General features: G+C 38.3%; 1 protein-coding gene across 2 annotated transcripts in view; it reads left to right on the top strand.

The window, feature by feature from the left end:
* Window positions 1-17609, top strand: part of CELSR1 (cadherin EGF LAG seven-pass G-type receptor 1) — a 167798-nt gene that overhangs the window by 127981 nt on the left and 22208 nt on the right. For both annotated transcript variants that reach the window (XM_081330722.1, XM_081330723.1), the window contains exons 18-24: window positions 1307-1516; window positions 4361-4544; window positions 8345-8488; window positions 9518-9719; window positions 10293-10460; window positions 12730-12856; window positions 14445-14645. In XM_081330722.1, the coding sequence (XP_081186848.1) occupies window positions 1307-1516; window positions 4361-4544; window positions 8345-8488; window positions 9518-9719; window positions 10293-10460; window positions 12730-12856; window positions 14445-14645 (1236 nt within the window). The remainder of the gene's footprint in view (window positions 1-1306; window positions 1517-4360; window positions 4545-8344; window positions 8489-9517; window positions 9720-10292; window positions 10461-12729; window positions 12857-14444; window positions 14646-17609) is intronic.

The following is a 17609-nucleotide window of genomic DNA, read 5'->3' as shown; positions in this document are numbered from 1 at the left end:
GAAATTCTAGTCCCAGTTGTGGATGTAACTTGAGGACTGCTTATCTATGGAGATTCTCAGTCATCGAGGTCATGGTTGTTCCAAAAGTGTTTTTCAGGAGGCAACTGGACTTTCTTGTTTTTCTTCGAAGACATTTCGCTTCTCATTGAAGAAGCTTCTTCAGCTCTGACTGGATGGTGAAGAATGGAAGGATTTATACTCCTCGCAGACAGCTGGTCATTTGCATTCTTTTAGAGCAGGGGTCTTCAAACTTGGCCCTTTGATGACTTGTGGACTTCAACTCCCAGAATTCCTGGTTGAGGAATTCTGGGAGCTGAAGTCCACAAGTCATCAAAGGGCCAAGTTTGAAGACCCCTGTTTTAGAGGCCACTTGGAGGTTTATTTGTGTCCTTAAGGTCACCTGAATAGTGCAAATGGGTGTGGAGCCTTCTTGGCTACAGGATGTCCTCTGCCCTGTGTCCCTTCGCTGTTGAAGACAGGCACAGGCTGTTGGGGATGAGTCTGCGTTGTCTACATCTCAAACTGAAACACAAATGTTTCCTATAGTCTGCAGTGTTTTTTGGGGAATCCGTTCATACTCCCTCACCATTCAAAGGGGGTTCATCCCAAAGTGCATAGCTAAATGTCTAGCTGCTTTTGTACATTGCTCACTTAAATCTCTTATGTGAGATTACACTGTTATAATTTTGCTGAGCCCACAAAATACCAGTACTTATGATCTTTCAGCGCAAGCGGAGGGTGAGAGCGGAAGTGTCATTTGTGTAAGCAGCCGGCACGTGTGCAAAATTATCCCCTCTCCACCACCACCACCACTGCCAGTCCAGATAGCTAGAAAGGTTGGAGATCGCTGTTTCAGTGCATATGCAGAAAAACATAGACAGACAAACTCAAGTAAAGTGTTCATCTCATCAAAATATTTAAAAGATGTTCACATGCACCAGTTAGTCTTCATATAGTGAAAAAGTATATTTACCTGTAAATCAAACCTACAATTGGGCCTATCATTCTGCCACATAGAGCAGGGGTCCCCAAACTTGGCAACTTTAAGACCTGTGGACTTCAACTCCCAGAATTCTTCAGCCAGCCTTGCTGGCTGGGGAACTCTGGGAGTTGAAGTCCACAGGTCTTAAAGTTGCCAAGGTTGGGGATCCCTGACATAGAGGCTTATTCGCCACTTGAGCCAACTGACAAATTTAATCTAAAGTGACGAATTGGGCAGTCCTTCAAATGATTTAACAAAGAGCAAATGAAATCTTGTTTCCTAATTTTTATTTTTATTTTTTGCCTTATTTTCTGTTTCTGTCAGAATGAGAAGTTTCTCCACAATGAGACAAAAATGGACAGCGCTAAGTCGGTGCAGATAGCGAAAGTGCTTCAAAATGCCACAAACCACACAAGTTCCTTTTATGGAAATGATGTGCGGACAGCCTATCAGATGATGATCAGGGTGTTGCAGTATGAGAGCCAGCAACAGGGGTTTGATTTGGCTGCAACGAGGGATGTGGAATTTAATGAGGTAAGAAATGTTAAACTGATAGTGAGAAAACACAAGGATGGACACTTAGGGAAGTAGGAAATGTGGGAATGCAATTCTTAGGAGGACACTGTGAAGTGAGGCATAAAATTGCACATTATTTATCTAGTACCGTATTTTCTGGCATATAAGACGACTTTTTAACCCATGAAAATCTTCTCAAAAGTCAGGGGTCGTCTTATACGCCGGGTGCTGAAACTTTAGGGACAGGGCTGGCTGGAAAACCTGGAGCAGATCTCCCATTTGGTCTGTGCAGGGAAAGCGGGACCAATTGGAGAAGAAGCTGCAGTCTGTGGTTTTTTACAGGCTGGGGTCTGGGCGTCTTTCCTTCTAAAGTTGAAGAGCAGCTGCAGTCTATCCCAACTTGAAAGGCAGGTGGGGAATGCAGCAGTCAGAGCAGCTGCTTAGCTCTAAGGTCACATTTGACTCAGGAACTGGGCAGGCTGGCTGGAAAACCTGGAGCGGATCTCCCATTTGGTCTGCGCAGGGAAAGCTTTAGAGTGAATTAGGAAAAGTTTAATCCACTTGCACTGTTTTATGTTTACATGTTTGATGACAAACAGCCTTATGTTTATAAGTGACAGTTTTCCTACTAAGTACCTGCATGTCATAAGCATTTGAATTAAAATTACCATATTAAAATTAAATCTGATGTTTTTTAATTTTCATTTGGTGTGCGTTGGAAGAGGGGTAGTCTTATATGGCGAGTATAGCCCAAACCCTATAATTTAACAGGAAATGTAGGGGGTCGTCTTATACGCCCAGTCGTCTTATACGCCGGAAAATATGGTAGTCCTTTTCAGTTCTCTGACCATATGAAAGGCAAGCCCTTCCAGGGGCTTGATAGAAGAATAGAAAGCCTAAATAGGTCTTTTGTTTCGCTATGCAGAAATGTCACATAACCGATAAAGCTTTCTAAGCCAGTTCAACCAAAAATAACTGCTGATAAAAAAAAAATCTATATATCTTACAGAATCTAGGTATTTGGTTTTAATTTTTTTCTAGTGTTGCTCTTAGTGATGAATCCTTGTTGTAATCTCTTTAGTGCAATGGAGCAATATATTCATATTTTTAGTTGAGTTTGCTGGGCTGAAGTAGCATTTCTTATAAATTGGTCCTGAAAAAAGGGGTAGGAAAAAAGGACAGACCTGTAATTGGGAGGCAGATGTTGGAATCATTTCCTTCTTTCACCCTGTTAGTACCGAAACAAACATTTTTTTTTGATGAGCCCTAGATTGTATGGCTTTGTGCTAAAGTATGTTGCAAGGTGTTAACTCTGGAAGAGCTCCAGCATAATGAAAGTGAGATATAACACTGAATGATATTTGCATGTTTGAAGGAAGACTGTAGAATGGAAATAGACTCATTTTTCTCACACTGTTGCCAGTACTCAACATTAAAATGTTTTAGTGAATTCTACAGAGCATAGAGATTCTGCTTTTGAAATCTAAGAACGTGCTTTAGATTCACCAAAAAGTAATCTAATTCATCTTCCAAAGAACCAGGTCACTATGTAACAAGAGGTTTGCTTAACTCATTGTGAAATAATAATCATATGACTATAGCTCCAGTGCTGATCTCTCTACACATTTATAAACTGTGCAAATTAAAGCCCTTTCTAGCATTATCTGATTGCAATAAAAAGAAAAAAAATTTCCTGAAGAAACTGTATTTATTTTAGTTGTATTTTTCCAAATTCCCTTAATATTAAATAACCTATTTTTCCAAATTCCCTTAATATTAAATAACCTATTAAATAACCTATTTTAAATAATAAAAAATAGCCCAAATGATGGCTGGGTAACAGAACAAAAAATGTAAAATTTGCCTTTTCACAGAAATCAAATACCAAACAGTGAAAAATAGCTTGTGTTCCAATTACACAGTTTGTACTTTTGCATGAATGCCAACAAACTCCGTATTATAGTTTCAAGAAAAAGCAACTCTTACTCCATGCAGTGTTTCAGTGCTATGCAGGACTAATTGCAATGATAGGGAGATCTGTAGTTTTATGAAGAGATGCTGTATGATGGTTGTAAAATCTAGTTGGGTCACATGGTGATCTGCTGACTGACTGCCCCAGCTTACAACCAAAATTCTGGCCTACTTGTGATTGTAAAATTGAGAATGATCGATTGATTATATGCCATCAAGTTGGTGTCAACTTTTAGAGACCATAGATAGATTTTTCTGCATGACAGGTTACCCTTAACCTGGTCTCTCAGATCTTCCAACAGTGCACCCATCACTGCTCTAATTGAGTCCATCCATCGTGCTGGTCATCCTCATCTTCTCTTTCCTTCCCAGCATTAGAGTCTTCTCCAAAGACATAATGTGACCGAAATGGGATAATTTGAGGCTAGTCATTTATGCCTCAAGTGAGAACTTTGGATTCATTTGTTTGATAATCCATTTGCTTGCTTTCTTGGCTATTTGTTGTATTCTCAGGAGCATTTTCCAACAGCCATTCTAACGGCAGATGGCTTATTTATTTGTTTGTTTGTTTGTTTGAGAGTTATCAAATCCTCAGACGACAGCAACCATCCAATGTAAAATTCTAAAATTGTTAATTTTTTTAAATAAAATTATAAATGTCGTAAAACCAAATTGCCATACATATATTAAAAACGTACAAGTCGCTGAAGAGCAAAATGGTGAAAATAAAATAATCATACTTGGTGTTTGTTTAAGAAAAGCTTCATTAGACTGCATGCAGAGTTTTGGTTAGGGTTAAGTTCAACTTCTTTCTTCCTTCCTTCTTTCCACCATAAGTGTGATGTTGTTACATTTTATTTTTTCCTTAGCATATTTTTCTTCTCCTCCTAGAATATCATAAAAACAGGAAGTGCCTTATTGGATCCTCGCACAAAAGACCTTTGGGAACACATCCAAAGGACAGAAGGGGGTACCGCTCACTTGCTGAAATACTATGAAGATTATTTTCACAATTTGGCAAAAAACATGAAAAGTACCTACATGAAACCTTTTGTTATCATTGCTGCAAACATGAGTAAGTTCCTGCCTCTAGTGGTGGTTTTCCTATCAGATATGACTTCTTAAAGCAGTTTTTTCTAAAAATTGGCAATAGTGCTGGCTGGGGAACTGTGGGAGTTGAAGTCCACGTATCTTAAAATTTGTCAAGTTTCAGAATCGCTGTTTTAAAGCATCTCCTCAGTGCCCAGAGCCTTCTAAGGATTTGGGCTATAATTTTCAAAATTGACACTAAGTATAAGTAGAAATTAGGGCAGTAATTGATTGATCAGAATTAAAAAATTAAATAGTAATTTTAAAAAATGCCTGCGCAAAGAGTCTTCGAATTGTTATGGCAATTGGACCTGAATTTTCATTGCTAAGCAATGCAGTTGTAAAGCATACTGTCACAGGACTGCATCTCTTTGCCCTTTCCATTGCCGTTGCTAAGTGGCGATTGTAGTTTGTTAAGAAAATAGCGTCTTGCACCTTCCTGCTGGCTTCCAACAACAAATGTCAAGGGGGAAACAGGTAAACCCTGGGTGGCCTGCATGCAGTCCGGCAGGCAGTTGAGTGGCTGCTGCTGAGTGGGAGAGGTAGCAAAGGAAAGGTGCACAGGTGGCATGAGTGATGCGTGAGCTGGCTGCTGCCATGTGGGGGGGGGGAGGCTGCATGAGAGACGAAGGAAGTGCACCACAAGCACAAGGAGACTCAGGGACAGGCATGGCAAACTGCCAACCCACTGACCGGATGCGTCATGCCAAAACCGCGCCCACCCCATTGCCGGCAATGACGTCGGGAGTTTGACATGCCTGCTCAGGGAGGAGGCTTAAATGCATATGCATGGCCGGCAAGGCACGATATGAGCTCAGAAAAGCTGAGGGAGGGTCCAGAAATGAGGCAAACTTACCCAAGTGATAACTTTTGACTTTGTTGGTGGGAAACTAGCAGGGAAGGTGGTAAATTATAGTTACCTAACTACAGGAATGCTGGAACAGCCAGACGTTCAAAGACCAGTCATACATCACCACTCATTCAGTGCTGTGGTAACTTCAAAACAGATGCTGAATGAATGGTCATTAACGTAAGGCTGCTTGTAGTTAGCAAGCAGCATAATTTAATACAGGTAGTCTTTGACTTACAACCAATTGCTTATCAACCATTCAGAGGTCTGACAGAAATTGCCCCCCCCCCGGTACTTTGACTTGGATTTGACAATTTGACAAATCTGACAATTTCCTCCCCTCCCCCACAGTCATGTGACCACACTTGGCAACTGGACTGTATTTACAGCCATTTGTAGCATCCCCGCAGTCACGTGACCACATTTTGTTGAAAAATGGCAGCTACTTCTGGTTTTCAGCAAAACTGCTCTCATTGCGTCACTTAACAACTGCTGCAAAAAAAGTTTATAAAATTGAGTCAGTCACATAGGTGACCTGATTTACAATTGTCAAGAGTTACTGTCGTTGTGGACAACCTCTGTTAACAATTGTAACTTGAGGACTAGAGTTCATATCCTGCTTTGAAATTACTGAGACCAGGAAGCACTTTAAAAAAGCATTTCCATTTTCCTTCTCTCATGAGGCAAAATAACTGTTCCAAAAATAAGTGTGTTGTGTAATGTATGTGTGTGTGTGTGTGTGTGTGTGTAATACATAACATTTACATAATATATATTTATAATTGTGCGTGTGTGTGTGTGTAACATGAAAAAGAACAGGAGGGCTGCTAAAGGACAGATATAGCTGTCCATTCAATTTCTCCATTGAATCCAGAGGTTTTGTCTTGACAAAATGTAAAATGTTAAGTAAAGTAAATAAAAAAGCAATAAAATGAAAATAAAACTCAGCAGTCCTCCTGTTTATAGTCGTCACAGATCTGTAAAGCAAAGGAAAACTGAAGTTAGGTCATAAGCATTTTCACTGTTTTGTTTAGTGCTTGCTTTGCTTTGCTTTCTGAAGCCAAGTGTGGTAGCTTAAATGGAGACTATCTCTACCGAGGGGTCCAAGTAAAAAAAAAAAGAAGAAACAGACTAATGTTTCAGAATCACTCAGCCCTTTGTCAAATTCAACAGCTCTCTGGGATTCCTAACCTGTCAGTCTCTTCCACACCGTTACCATTTCCACCCTAGCAGCTGTGGACCATGGTGTGAAAACGAAAAGAGACCAAAAAAAAAAAGGAAGATAATAGTGGATAGACATGTCACTCTCTAAATTCAATAAGCAAAGAATTGCCTCACTGACAGGTAATTCAGCAACTGCTGAAGAATTTGACAGGGAGATTAAATGAGAACGAGAAAAAAGAAGCCGAAGAAAATATTCAGGGCTAGTTTTGACATTAAATTTCTTTTATTTATACATGGAAGACAAATAAGAGGGCTGGGTGAATGCCACAGTCGACAGATAATTGGCTCCATTTAGTGTCAGAAAATTGCCAGTTATTTTGAGAATGAGGTTAGGAATGTTTATTCAGGAACTTAGTTTTAATGAATTAAGGGAGCTTCCTTCTAAGAACAGCTTTAGTTCCTCTCATCTAGCCGTTTCAATTAGGATGCGATCTTGTACTAATTTGATCTGTTTCAATTAGGATGTGATCTTGTACTAATTTGATCTGTAGAATATATTGTGTTATAAATCTAATATGTATACTCAAGACAGGGGTTTTACTGTTTTCCGTGTGGAAGTCGAAGATTGACTGGTATAAGGTCATTCAATGAAAATGAAATGGCTCAAGTAGGATTTAAACCTCAGTTTTCTTATACCTCATTTAACTCTAACCAGTACAATTCAGATATGTTATGAGCTATTTTAATACAAACTGACATTTTCAAGAGGACAGTTGTAATTTATAATCAACAAATGCACTGTTCCATTATCTTAGCTGACAGAAAGAAAAGTTGGTTAGAATTGTGAAATTAAAATGGCCCCAATTCCTGTGGTGTGCAACCTGTGATTGGGAAACTGCATGCAATCCTCCCATTTGTAGCTTCCATGATTCAGTTAAAAAAAAACACGCTTCTGGGTTTTATCAGAATGATTTGTGGTATTTTTCATGGAAGAAAGGCAAAAATAAATGTGTTGAGCCTCTATGAGTTTGGATTCTAAAAATTACCACCTAACTCTCCCCCAAAACTGTGACATTCATCTTGGAACTTTTAGAGGCAGTCATCCATCATAAACACTTCAAAGTGCAGCCTCCAGGCCAAAAGAAGACACCTGCTCTTGAAGTATATTTATTTTTCTACATCCCTATTGCAAAAGACATTTCTCACTGACATCGCTGCTCTACAAAAACACTTAACAGTATTTCAAGATGCACTGAAACCCAACGGTAGAACCTTTGCATTGCCTGCAGAAACTTTGGGGGTCAATTTCTGACCTATGGTATTCAGGTAGGGGTGGGAAAGTCCCCAGTCCTGAGAACCTTGCTGAAACCATAAATTTAATGAATAAGTAGTCTGAATTGATATAGAAACTTCTTCATGCTTCTATGCTAGAACATGGGGCTGATTTTCTGAGAAATCAAAGTTGTCAAATATCCAGTGCCTTCTTAAAAGTGCTTAACTGTGTTTCTGTTGCAGAATATGGCACCACCAAAATGGACAAGTGTGTTATATCTTCACACACTTCTTTACAGCTTTGACCCTTTCCTTCCTGAAAAAAAATCCTATAACTATCACGAAACTTTTCCCCAATATCTATGGTTTAAAAAACTAATAAAGCATTAAATTTACTAAACTATTACTTGGTTATTTAAGACAAATGTAAAAGAAATGAATTATACTATGACTTTTCATGTTTATGTTGCTTGTTGCATTGTTTGTATTGTTCCTTTTAGTTATTGCTGTCGACATATTTGAAAAATCTAATTTTACGGGAGCTAGAGTACCACATTTTAGTGCAATCAAAGAAGATTATCCAAAAGATTTGGAATCATCTGTTTTGTTTCCTGAAACTTTGCTCAAAACCTCTATCACAAAAGGTATGATGCTGTTTTAGAGTAGTTCTTACCAATCTTCTACCCACCAAATCTATTGGGATTGCAACTTTATTTCCAAGAGAGTATAATTTTTGCCCAGTTGAGAATTCTAAGAATTTCAGTACAAGCACATTTAGAAATTCTGAGATTTAGAAGGTTTATATATGTGTTTTTTAGAATGGAATAATAAGAATGTTCGGATCGACTATTAAATTGTTGCTTGAGAAATATTAAGTATGACTTAGAGGAGACAAAGTTCACGACGCTAATACTTGATAACAAAATACATTTCCTAATGTTTCCCTCTGCAAAATTTGATGTCATAATTAAGGATGATAAAAAAGAAAAAGAACTAGAATTGAAACTATACTGAATAGAGTAGAACCTGTAGGACACAAGTGTCAAAACTCGATCGCGTCACGTGACGTATCGTGACATATCGTGGCTTTTTTGCCTTTGCGGAGCCGGGGTGGGCACAGTTTGCACACGACGCATCTGGCCCGTGGGCTGCCAGTTTGACACCCCTGCTGTAGTGTCTTCTTTCTCATTTTGCTCAACAGGTGCAACAAAAACCAGAAATTTCTTTTTTTCTTTTTTCTTCTTTTTATTGTTCTCATAATGATTAATTTTGATTACCGGTATATTATTTTGTTAATACTATTGAATCTATATTTTTCCAGTTAGAGTAATATTTTTTTTAAAAAACTGGAAGTTATAAACCATTATGGGATAGTGGGAGAAACTAGAAGGAGAATACAGATGAAATAAATATTTCACTTTGATCTTCAATTACAAATTCTGTTAATTTATAATTCTGCCAACCTCTGAATTCACTTCTTTAAGGTAGGGAAAGGCAACATTTTTTCAGCCACATGATGCACTTCCTTTATTATATTTTAAGCATATATAATAATACAGTTTGAAGGGACTTCATGGACTATCATACTCAGTTGGATGGCCACTTCAGACCATGAAATTGCTCATTCACACCTTGGATGATAGCCTATAATTTGGCATCATGTTTTTCTTTAGTGGGTCCTACCATAAAGCCTTCAAACTATGGAATGTTATTGAAGATGGAGGATGAGATTGTAAATAATAAAAATATACACACCAAGAGACAACGTCGGCATCCAGAGGATTCCAGCCTACATGCTGTTGGCATGGTGATTATATATCGAACCTTGGGACATCTTCTGCCTGAGAACTATGATCCTGACCGAAGGAGTTTAAGGTAAAATTTATACTTTTAACATGCTTGAATAATAATGCTGGGTTGGGCAATTGTACCTATGTATGACAAAATCATGTATTATACTTTTAATCTTAGTTTTACTGAAAAATTAGTTGCTGGCATTTCTCTTGGTTGTCCTGGATGATCCTAGAAACTAATCCACAATAAAATAGATACCAGTTTGGAAACAAATTAGGATTTATTTATTTAAAAATTCTATCTTAGAATTGGAACCTCAAGGATTCATAGGAGCAATTCAGAACTCAGTTGCATTCTCATGATCTTTTGGCTCGTAGTTAAATTTATGAACTGACTCATTATGTTGAGGATAGTGGACATGTTCTGTCAATGCTTTTAAAATTTCTGATGACCCACTAATACATAAAATCCATCACTCATTTGCTAAAGCTATCGGGCAATGAATGTGCTTGCTTAAACTGTCCCTTTAGATGTCTTCACACAGAAGAGAATTCAGTACTGAGTCCTGACTAAACCTAAAGCAATATGCCCTTCTGAAAACAATAAAATAGTTTGTTGTACATCTGTAATGATACTTTTGTTCTATTTTGCCAGGTTACCCAACCGGCCCATCATTAATACTCCAGTAACCAGCGTAATCATTTATAGAGATGGAAATTCTTTGCCTAATCTACTGGACATCCCAATTAGGATTGAGCATGTTATGCTGAATACGGAGGAGAGAACAAAGCCTGTTTGTGTGTTCTGGAACCATTCAATTGCGTATGTTTGCCAATCTGCACTCTTTCGGTGGGCAGTTATTGTGGATGGGCATTTTAAGGATAATAATAATTGATAGATCAATTATGTCCCATCAGCGCAAAGTAAGCTCTCAGAAATCACATAGATAGATTTTCTCCATAATAATAATAATTTGGTCTTTTTTATGTAGACTGCATAGTATAAAAAAACAGCGACAACTTCATTGGCTGTTATTTATTGCTGATTAGGAATAAAAGCTAGGGAACAATACTTTTAATAAAGTATTCCAGTATTCAAGCACACAGATGGCTGTTTTAGACAAATTCACACAACGTATTTATTTGAGAACGGTTTCTAGACAGAAGTTATCTGTTTAAACGGAAAGCAGTTCAATTTTTTTTTAAAGAAAAGATTTTTTTTTCAACATTAAGAGAACATAAACTATCAATCTACTTTTTGAAGCATTATCAAATTGACTCAAAGACAATTCTGTTAATTATCAGTAGCCTTCTGTCACTCTATTAGTCATTTTTACCGTTTGCAGTGAAAAACAGAAAGGATATGATTGTGGGTATAAAAGTAATTTCACTGAACCTCTGATTTCTTTTCATTCTGTCGCCCATTCCCATGTGAAGAAAGAATAGTTTATCCATCCAGGAATATATTCAGTAAAAAAATAGTATTTATGTCAGGGGTCCCCGACCCCCAGTCCATGGACCAGTGCAAGACCGTGGCATGCCAGCAACCGGTCCACAGAAACCAGCAAAGCCCCATCCACGGGATGGACCAGTGCAAGACCGTGGCATGATGAAAGAACAAGGCAGGTTCTCCTTGTTCTTTCATCAATTCTGTTGCTCTCCTCTTTAGTTCTGTGCATGCCCCCTCCTCCCCATTTTCCAGGGAATAAATTCTGTCGCCCATTCCCATGTGAAGAAAGAATAGTTTATCCATCCAGGAATATATTCAGTAAAAAAATAGTATTTATGTCAGGGGTCCCCGACCCCCAGTCCATGGACCAGTGCAAGACCGTGGCATGCCAGCAACCGGTCCACAGAAACCAGCAAAGCCCCATCCACGGGATGCAGGCATGATACAAAACCATGCCCCCTCCAGTCCACCGAAAAGCCTCTCTCCACGTAACCGGTCCCTAGTGCCCAAAAGGTTGGGGACCTCTGATTTATGTAACTACTGTGACTGAGGACACGTTCTCATGTCCCATTAAGCATGGTCGAAAGATAGTCCTTTAAGACCCCTTGTGGGAGACTAGTGGGCTTCCTTGTGTAGTTGGCTAGCCACTATGAGAACAGACTGCTGGACTAGGTGGGCCGGGGGTCTAATCCAGCACAGCACAGTTTATGTTCTTAATACCTCCTTGAATTGCAGGTATAACAGTTGGATAGAGATCATCTCCACCTGCTTCTATGCCTGTAGGCAGGTTCTCCTTGTTCTTTCATCAATTCTGTTGCTCTCCTCTTTAGTTCTGTGCATGCCCCCTCCTCCCCATTTTCCAGGGAATAAATGCAATCTACTGCCTTTCAGAAGACTTGACTGTTGCTGTACTCAGTATTCCATGTAGGGCTTGGCAGCAAATCCAAAATTATCTAAGAGCTGAACTTTTATCTATTTTGAATTTCACTCAGGAACAGGATCAGCTAATCAAATGTTCTGGGGGGCTTCTGTGCTTCTTTTTCAATGGATCATGATACTATTTGTTTTTTGCAAAATTTGCAGCTCTTATAGATGTGAGCCATCAAAATAACACCTTGGGAAAGGTGGGAAACACTGCACTCATATCTTGCAACCAGTGCTTGGATATAAAAACAGATACATACCAAATAATCCGAGAGGTTTAAAGGAATTGATTTTATTATAGCTTTCCAACCAGGAAAAGATTCACTATTACTTAAGGATCAAAGAGATAGCTAAGTGATAATCATGGGTTACTTGCATTCTTATCCTACCTGTGTGTAATTTTGTCATTGGTCACGATGAAGTAAAGTCGAAAGAAACAACAACCTTTGCAAACATTAACTTCAGTTGCCAGACATTGCATTAATGAGCCTGCTGTTCCTGGGCATGGGTGCTGTTCTTGAGAAATGGGGATTAATGTTGAAAGCACCAGTTTTCATAAAAGCTGCATTTTAAAAATATCTATTATGTTTTGTGGGTTGCACTATTAATTATTTAGAGGAAAGAGGGCAATGAGAAATTAAGTTCCAATCTATCACTGAAAGAGTTCGGACTGTCAGATAACAAATATAATTGGATTTTTTCCCCTTTTATTGGCCAGAACTAGAGAAGCAGGAGGCTGGTCTTCAAAAGGCTGTGAACTGTTTTCTCGGCGCCAAAACCGTATTATTTGTCAATGTAACCACATGACCAGTTTTGCGGTCCTGATGGATATTTCAAAACGTGAAGTAAGCAGTTCCCTTGTGATTTATTTTGTTTATTACAGTAATGAAACGGTGTTTGATGAGAGTGAAAAAAACAAGTGAGATCATTTTAAATTAGTGTTTTATTTTTACTTAAAAGCTACCTTCCAGTTTATCAAAGTGGTGTGCTTTAACATGCAATACTTTGCTTCAACTACAAAATGCTTACAGAGGGGAGGATTTATTGTTTGGTTCATTTTCTTTTGTTTTCTCACCACCATGCAATGAACATTTTAGAAAAAGAATTACTGTCATTTTTTTAAAAAACAGGAAACTGGTAGCACCTTTTTTCGATTAATAAATATTATGCCCTGAGCTGCAGCCTTAGCTAGTCTGAAAAGATGCTATCAGATTCCTGATTATTGGCCACCATGAATAATACAGGAGTCCTGCTACAATGTCATTTTTAATGAATTCTTGATTACCTGTATTTCTTGCTAGCTTTAAATCTGAGCCTTATTTGATATAAGTTGTCAAGAGAGCTATTTAAAACAAAGGGGGGGGGGTTTGCTGATTATTTACTTATTTAGTAGTTTATATTTCTTCTGTTAATGACTCAAGGAAATCAGGACACTGATTGGCCCAGAGCTTCCATGGGTGGGGGGGAGGGGCAAAAAAATCTAAAATGGCACCCACCTGATTAAAACCCCACCCTTTTTATATGCACGGCATAAACATGAAAAGGGTCCTTCTGCCATCTTGAATCTTTTGGCTGGTCCTCACACAGATGCCCTTAGCCTTACCCCAAGACATCAGCACCTTGCATCTCAACCTATGGATTGCAAAGTAAAGAATGGACTCATTACTATGCAAGTTTAATTCTTTGTATCGTGCTTTTGGTTTGCAAATTGCTCTATTGCTTAATATATTTATCCTTGCTATAAGATGACAAAGTGAGTTGTTGCCGTTCCCATTTCAAAGATGGGGACATGCCAAAGTCAGACATCCTTTTTTGAGGAAATTGAGGGTGGATTTTCAGGGAAGGGTGCAAGGAACGAAATGTTGATGTCATGATGTCTCTCGAGTGGGCACAGCTTAAAATGTCTGGTGGGGGTTCCTGCAGGAATTGAGTAATCTGTGTGCTTTAAAAAGAAAAAAAAGTTATTCTTATTTATACCTACACTTTCAGAGATGTAGATCTCTGGAAGTCTCTTCACTGTGCTTCATCTTGAGGCTTTTCTTTCTGGCATAGAATAGTCTCTTATTGATGTGGATATACTTCAGGCAGCAGTAAATTAGAAATGAAAATGTAAACACCAAATAAAAGGACTGAAATCCATTTAACTGTGGTCTTCTTTCACTACAAAAACTTGTCAGTGAATTAATTCACTGCTTGACATATTCCCTGAAGTTTTTTTAAACTGAAACATTCTTAGTAATTGACAGCCCTTCATACCACTTAAAAGAATCTAGATTTGAAATACAACAGCATTTAGTCAAATGAATATACTCAAGAAATCAATGCTGATTTAAAAAAGTATAATAACTGAGCACGTAGAAGGGGAATAAAGACAAATAAAAATTTTTATCGGTCTATGCCTGTAATAAACAAACTAATTATTTTATTTTTCAGAATGGTGAAGCACTTCCTCTCAAGATCATCACTTACACAACAGTTTCCATCTCACTGGTAGCTTTGTTGCTGACCTTCATACTTCTGGTCTTGATCCGTACATTGCGGTCCAATTTGCATAGTATTCACAAAAACTTGGTAGCTGCTCTGTTCTGCTCAGAGTTAGTCTTCCTGATAGGAATCAATGAGACAGAAAATCAAGTAAGACTTCATTTCAGTGACTTTTGTCTAACGTGCCTTTTCTCACATTAAATATACCTCAAACAAAGAAGTATACCATGACTCAAAAAGCTGCGCATACATTTCCAACGCTTCACAACTTTTAATTTTGCAACTTGTTATAGCCTTAGTGCATCTGGACAGCGTCAGGTAGAGAAAGACTGGTGTGGAAACCATCAACCCACTTTGGTCAGAGAATCGATGGAATTTAGCCAGATGCAAGATACCTATTGATTGTTGCTGTGGTCTCATGCACTCTTTCTTGGAGAAGGATGTCTAATAAACAAAGTGCCAGATTTGAAGAATTTATAGTCAGAATGCTCTTCTAATCCCCCTGCTGTCACTCACAAAGCTTTGGAGAAATGGGGTGCAGCAACAGTTGTAACAGGTCTCTAAATCTGCCTGATCCAGCCATTCCCCCACTCCTGCAGATCTTGTAGAGTAGTTATGGATAACGTTAGAGGGCATGAAGGGTATAATTTTGCCTCCCAGACTGTTAGCATCACTGAAAAGGGCAAGATTTTACAAGCCGGCGTGGGAGTGGAAAATCTCTGGGAGTCACACTGCTCTATTTCCACCCTTAAAACCCCCACTCTCCTCAAACAGCCAGAAATAAAATAAGCTGTGTCAACCCCAATAAGTAGAGCAGCCCAGGTAATCAACTTAACAGGAAGGCTAAAACTACTTTTATTGAGTTAGCTATAATGGCAAACTTCAAGTCTGATTATGTTGGATCTCCTCCTTCCCCTCCTCATAGTTTAGTGAGTTAGAGATGTCACATCCTGATCCACTTCCAAATTTTATCTTGTTCTGGATTTAAAAATACTTCAGGCCCGTTATTCCTGCAAATCTCTGTTCAAGGTCTTATTCCTTATTCTCTACAACCCATGACTCTCCTCAAGTGCCTTTAGTCTCTGATATGTGGCTTGTTGCCCCAGGAGCAGGATCCAAAGAAATTAGAAGAAAAATACTGTATCAACCTAATCATGTTTCCTGTTTCAGGCTTTTAATATTATTTTTTTGGGGGGGAAAGTCAAATAACAAAAAGAAGGAAAGATTCCGAGGACAAAGGGCACTGACATTTCCCTCACCATATTGATGCTGCTGATAGTTGGCTTGGGAATTGCTTCTGAAAACTTAAATTTAAGATGAGGATGGGCATCACCCCATACCCACATGGCAGATAGAAAACTCAGCACAGGCATTTTCTTCCATTGGCTTAAAGACCACACAAAGCTTTACAAGGCATATAACTGCTGCACTTAAAAAAATGAGTAGACCAGGACCTTGGGGGGGCGGGGCAGAGTAGAGGTGAAGAACTGAGTTGGACTTGCTGATAAAACCTCTAACCCAACCATTCTGAGAAGACTCTGGGGACTTTATCTCAATAAAATGTATTAACTCTTCAGCTCTACTTCTTTATATTGTACTAGCAGGCTTTGCACTTCTAAGGACCTTGTGATAAGAACTTTTTTTTTCCAAATTAATGTCCTTTTAAATTCATCCCACACCAAATCCTTTAAATTATTCGTTTAATAATTCAGAGCATTGTTCAGAAATGTATGTCTTTTATAAGCTTGAAAACAAGAGCTGACCATGAATTAATTAACAAAAATATACTGCCACGTCTTAAGCCATTTCTTAAAAATTTTACTTGAGCAAGCTGGAAATCATTCAGAAAGGGTCGTGCTTTGAATTGTAGTGAGATATGCTGAGTATGTCTTTCAGACAGTGTTTGAACCTTCCTTGCAGAATAAGAATAATCTCAGCAGTCACACACTAATGAGCATGAAAAGCCCAAGAATGTAGGAAAACAATTGTCACAGAGTCACTCAACATTTCATTTCATTTTTATTAATTTCTTTAAGGCAGGGATCACATGACTGGGTGAGGTTTCAGTCATGCGTGGATGACTGATTGACAAAACTTTTTATTTTCATTGTTGCATATCTGAAATAAGCAGTTTGCATTATTATGACCTATGCAGACACACATACAAAATAAATACTCAGAATTATGAGACTAAAGTCTTTATAGGGAGAGCTTAAAGTTGCCAAGTTTAGCTTTTAAATTGTGAATATAAAACTGCCAGCTCTTTCCTGAAGTCTTGATTAAATGAACAACTTATCCTTCTTTAGTAATTTAACATAGGAGAGTGAGGTTGTGTTCTGAAACAAAAAGAGGTCTTGTGGAGCCATAAGTAGACCAAAAATTACCATTTCCATTTTCTGTTCACCAGTGTAGGTTCAGATAAAATCTTCAAACTGCACAATCTTAATCATGATTTCTCAATACAAGTTAGTTTTATTGACTTGTTTGACATTGGGTTGCTTTAATGCATCATAGTTATAAATGGTCACATGTTGCCCCAGGAGTTCATAAAATGGGTTTTCTTTCTTTCTTTCTTTCTTTCTTTTCTTTCTTTCTTTCTTTCTTTCTTTCTTTCTTTCTTTCTTTCTTTCTTTCTTTCTTTCTTTCTTTCTCTCTCTCTTCTCTTTCTTTCTTTCTTTCTTTCTTTCTTTCTTTCTTTCTTTCTTTCTTTCTTTCTTTCTTTCTTTCTTTCTTTCCTTCCTTCCTTCCTTCCTTCCTTCCTTCCTTCCTTCTTTCTTTCTTTCTTTCTTTCTTTCTTTCCATCCTTCTGGTCTTTTTTTTCTTTCTTTCTTTTGCAGATCTAAGGGGTCTTAGAGATCGTGTTTTCCAAAATTATGCATGCACAGATGACTATAAGTTCCTATAAATCAGGGGTCCCCAGCCTCTGGGCCATGGACTGGTATTGGTCCATGGCTTGTGGGGAACTGGGCCCCACAAGCAGTGGGCAAGTTAGCAAAGCTTTATCTGTACATACGTGAGATCTATTTCAGGATACTGCTTATAAGCGATACATGCTTAGAGCTCGAAGTATTGTTAGAGACCCCACACACCCATGTCATGGTTTTTTTCTGTTGC

The sequence above is a fragment of the Vipera berus genome (assembly GCF_964194415.1).
Source record: "Vipera berus genome assembly, chromosome: 6".
NCBI lineage: Eukaryota > Metazoa > Chordata > Lepidosauria > Squamata > Viperidae > Vipera > Vipera berus.
This window is presented reverse-complemented; position numbering and strand designations above follow the sequence as displayed.